Source organism: Linepithema humile, chromosome 1, assembly GCF_040581485.1.
Source record: "Linepithema humile isolate Giens D197 chromosome 1, Lhum_UNIL_v1.0, whole genome shotgun sequence".
Lineage (NCBI taxonomy): Eukaryota > Metazoa > Arthropoda > Insecta > Hymenoptera > Formicidae > Linepithema > Linepithema humile.
Window position 1 is genome coordinate 22505924 of NC_090128.1, and position 4715 is coordinate 22510638.

Genomic DNA, 4715 nt, shown 5'->3' on the forward strand with positions numbered 1-4715 from the left:
GGAACGATTCAATCGCACGTTAAAAAACGAAATGTGGAAGTTTTTTACGCTCACGGGATCGTACAGGTGGATCAACGATTTACCGCGATTGGTCTCGGAATACAACGGTCGTAAACATCGTACGATTGGTATGCGCCCGATCGATGTCACTCCCGAGATCGCAAAGGGACTCTTGAGCACCGTGTACAGTAATATAAAAATTGCCGCGTCGACGAAATTCAGGGTGGGTGATTCGGTGCGCGTGAGCAAATTCAAAACTGTATTCGAGAAAGGATACACGCCGAATTGGTCGACGGAGGTGTTTAAGATCGCCACGGTGCAACGTACCAATCCTGTGACGTATCTGATTAAAGATTATCGCGGAGATCCGGTCACGGGAGGCTTTTACGAGTACGAATTGCTCAAGACCGCACAACCCGACGTTTATCTCGTGGAGAAGGTGTTGCGCCGAAAGGACGATAAGGTGTTTGTAAAGTGGTTGGGATTCGACAATTCGCATAATTCTTGAATAAATAAAGACGATGTATTGTAATAAACTATGTATATTTTACATTGCATTATAATAAACTATTATACATTTATATACAATGATGTTTTTTATTACTACAACATGTTACAATATATACATTTAAAACTAACAATGATAATAATACATAAATTATTAAACTATATAAATTACTAAGCATTATTTACAATTGTATCTTGTGATGTCCCCATGGTAGAGTGTCGGTGGAACCGGATACGACGTGCCGCTTATCATCGTACGGACTGAGCGCGAGCTTCGATTCCGACACGGTGTACACCTCGTGCATCTTTGAGCGGATGCACGATTGACGCCGCGTCAGCTCGATTTCGTCGTTGAGACACCGAGTGTAATCGTCGAACGTTATCGTTCTAGCGACTACATTTTTCTTTACGCCTTTCACCTTTTTTGTATCTTTTTGTCCGGTGACTCTCAACACGTACATCTTCGCTCTCAGTCCGACAAATTCCGTCCGAGAAATGATCGCGCCGTTATTCTCATCTTTCATCAGACCGGGTACTTTCTTGTTGGCGCGCGGTATACCGTAAACGTTGTCCTCGGAGTAGTCGCTCGTGTCGAATTTGGATATATCGCGTTTCATATCGTGATATACGTCCTCGCATTGTAGAAAGTATATCAGACTGTCGGTATCGGTATACAAAATTTTACACTTGTCGCGGTAGACAGGCGCCATGTACTTGTAGTGAAACTCGTACAAGCAGGTCTTGGATATGTCGAGGATACACATACCCACGTAGATCGGCTTGTTGAATTTTACTTGGAGTTTTCGCAACTCTACGGCGACTAGATTCTCCGAGAACACGCTTCGACTGTGGAAATTCGGTTTCGCGATCAAAGCCTCCGCTCCGTACCGACCCTCCCACTGTGTAACGAGCCGTACATCCGTGTGATTTCGCACATTCTCTATGGTTTTGCCAAAAACCGCGTTGTTCATCAATTTGTATAAATTTTTCTCGAAATCGTTTGTCGCCCGTGTCCGAAACTGCGTATTTAATTCTATGTATCCGCGGAGCCATGGAGATTGCGCGAATTGCAGTACGCGGTGAATCTTTGCAATTCGCAGACCATGTCGCACGCATTGCTGCAAATTACGGTAGTGAATGACATAACGCTGCTTATCGTACAGCGTTGCGAGTAACTTGAGCTCCCGCTTGCCGGGCGGCTTATCGCGCGTCGGGCAGAACGGCAGGTCGGAGTGCGCGTCGTGAAGATTCACCGGATACTCGAGATCGACTTCCAACACGTAACCGGTAGCCGAATCGGATGCAACGGACATTACGTCAAACTTTTCGACATCATCGACCCATCGAAATTTGGCGTAGGGCAACGGTTGACACATTGCCCAGCCGTACAAGTTGTTTACATCAAAGTACATTAGGTACGATGACGGTTCCGATGGATCGTACGATGGCATGTATTTGTTGTTGGCGGCGGTGTATCGGTTGGAGCATTGGCTGAGACCGCCGCGTATACCGCGCTCGACAAACAGCACCATATCGATGTTTGTGAGCAACTCAAATTTTACGCGCGTGTACTTCAACATAGCGTCCCACGTGTACCCCGGTAATGTGTAATACTGAGCGAGATCTAAACCGTAACTCTTTATACACGTGTTTCGGAAATTTTCGAAAATATCCGCCAACAAAAGAACGTCTGTTTTCAAATACAAATCGCTGTATTGGCCTAGATCTTTGATCGAAAAAGTTTGCCAGACGTTTGTCGCGTGCGCGTAATCGCTCTCGGATACCGTTTCTCCGGTGAGCGAACTGTAAAACGATTCGCGCGATGGTAGGCTTGTGTCCCGGAGCTTGTCGACGCTGTCGACGTACTCGTAGGGAAACACACCTTTCCGAGTAAGCAGGCTGAAATTTTCCGCGGATAAATGATTAAATTTGGAACGTGTATTTTTTAATTCGTCCGTTGTCAGATAAGATACCAATTTTTCAAGACTGGTACCGAGAAATCTAAACGAATCAATGAACCGCAATTTGACGCAAATTTTGGAATTTTGATCCTTGGTTTCTTTAACATTTTTAGTGAATGAAATGTAACGTTCTTTCGTCAGCGGCAGTAAATCAATGTTGCCTTCGAAAGCATTGGCAACATCTTTAATAATGAAATGCGCGTCGTACCCGGATAAATTGTGAAATATCACCGGGATAACGTGGGAGTCTTTGTAATTTAGATTGCACGACGAGTGCGCGGCACCGCGGTAACGCCCGGTAAGATGACAATGATCGCGCACCCGAGTCTCTTCTGCTGTAAACGGTTTCTCGCACACGTGGCACGTCACGGTGCTACAGAATTTTTCCGATTCCTCCCGCGTAAGATCCGCCATGGGGACGCCGTTGGTGAGGATCGTTTTCACATGGCGCGCCAAATCGTGGAGTTCATTGACGAACCACGCCACGCAATCCTCACCGCGATAAGACTTAAAACTAGATAAAGAATTATTGTAAGCGCAACTTACATAATATCCTACGCTAAAGGCTCTGTGATGCTGATAGGCGTATGTGGTGCCGTCTTGTCCATCCTTCTTCTCGAGCGCACATTCGAGATCGGCGTATACAACAAACGGGAGCCGTTCCTTCCGGTTGTAGTTGCGGAACGTCAGCCACTTGTTGACCTCGCTGGGGAGAACGACGGCGCAGTCGTTCATCTTGCCGCAGTCGACGCTGTGCGCCGATAATTTCTCAATTGTCCGAAAATAGTGTAAACACCTGTAATAATTTGTATGATTAATAAAGTTTCGAATTATTCTATAAATGTGTTTTTACTTACCGATCGCAAATGTATTTTTTACATTTTTCTTTGCTCAATTGCGAGCTCACTAGCCTAGATAGATCCTTGATGCACACAAAGTGCTCGTTGTTTTCGTGCACGTAAAGCAAGTTGACGTGCTTCTCCATCTTGTCGTCGGCGAGGCGCAAAGGGATGATTTTGGAGTCTTCTATAGTGAAAACGTTGACGGAGATGGTGTTCAGTTTCTCGAATTTTGATATTTGCGGAAGCGTCATGGGGAACTCTATGCCGCACAGGTTGAGCACCATCGAGTAATGTGGATATTCGATTGTTCTTTCCGGGTGTTTTTTCGCAGGATGTAAAGCTGCTACCACTGCCCACGCGAAACACGCATTATCGTTTGATTTCACATTGACCACCGCCTTTTTTAACATAATTTTCCGCGGTAACTCGATGTGGCATCCCGCGCGTAGAGGATTCAACTTGTTGACGTTGATTGTTAGGTTCAGGATACGTGACAACGCCCATCCGCTGTCGCGTTCCTGAAACTCCTCCAAAGACGCCAGGATGACGTCAACCACATGCTTTGTGTACCACTCGTTTAGATCAGATGTTGGATATATCTCTTGATTCTTCGTGGCGATGGTCTTCACGGCAGTCTTGTCGCCTGCGATGAATTCCCCGTTGAACGCGGTGTTGATTTTAACGTTCCCATGCTCCGCCATGACGCCCTGGATCCGCTCGATGATCGTATTTCTTATATTTTCCAAAAATTCACGAGGATCGATGAAGTCGGAATTGACAACCGCACCCGTCAGCACACGGTTCCTAAACGCCGTCTCGATCTCCTTTCACGTGTAGCCCTTCTTCTCGTATCCGCCGTATCCAGCACCGATGAACACAAAACGCTTTTGAATGATCTTCCTCACACCCTCCAGACGCACAATTTGCGCCTCCAGAGACTTGACTACTCCGGTTCGTTGTCTCTTGCGACATTTTTCCCTCAGAGAATCGAGGTACTCGTCGCACTCGTAGTCCCATGGGAGAAACTCTCCCAACGTTTTAATGTTTGCTGCTCGTACGGTAAGATCGCGCTCCTTCTCCATTGCGAATGACTTTGAAGATTCATATTTTTTCTCACTTGCTTTATATACCCGCTTGTTGCACACGACACTACTTAAAACTTGTGTAAACATTCCTTATCACTCCCTCCATTGTCTGTTTGGACGACGACATCGTCCACTCAAACATTTTGTTTATAACAACGACGAGAAAACGTTCGGCATCTCGAGAGTACAGCGTAGACCGGTCGCGTGAACCATTTCGTTGACAACGATCGACATCATCGACATGAACGGTCTTCCCGTGGTCGTGGACGATCGAACTCCGTTTCGAAAGAGAAAGTGGAACGACGACGAAGAGAAAGAGG

The 4715-nt window shown here is 46.2% G+C and overlaps 2 protein-coding genes across 2 annotated transcripts; both read right to left on the reverse strand.

Annotated features, from left to right (window-relative positions):
- Window positions 1-689: 689 nt before the first annotated feature.
- LOC136997230 (uncharacterized) lies at window positions 690-3203 on the reverse strand. The gene has a single exon (XM_067347713.1). The coding sequence runs from the start codon at window positions 3201-3203 to the stop codon at window positions 690-692; it is 2514 nt and encodes an 837-aa protein (XP_067203814.1).
- Window positions 3204-3253: 50 nt separating this feature from the next.
- On the reverse strand, window positions 3254-4479 carry LOC136997169 (uncharacterized). Its single transcript, XM_067347601.1, has one exon. It carries the CDS (start codon window positions 4009-4011, stop codon window positions 3322-3324), a length of 690 nt encoding a protein of 229 aa, XP_067203702.1. The 5' UTR covers window positions 4012-4479; the 3' UTR covers window positions 3254-3321.
- Window positions 4480-4715: the final 236 nt, after the last annotated feature.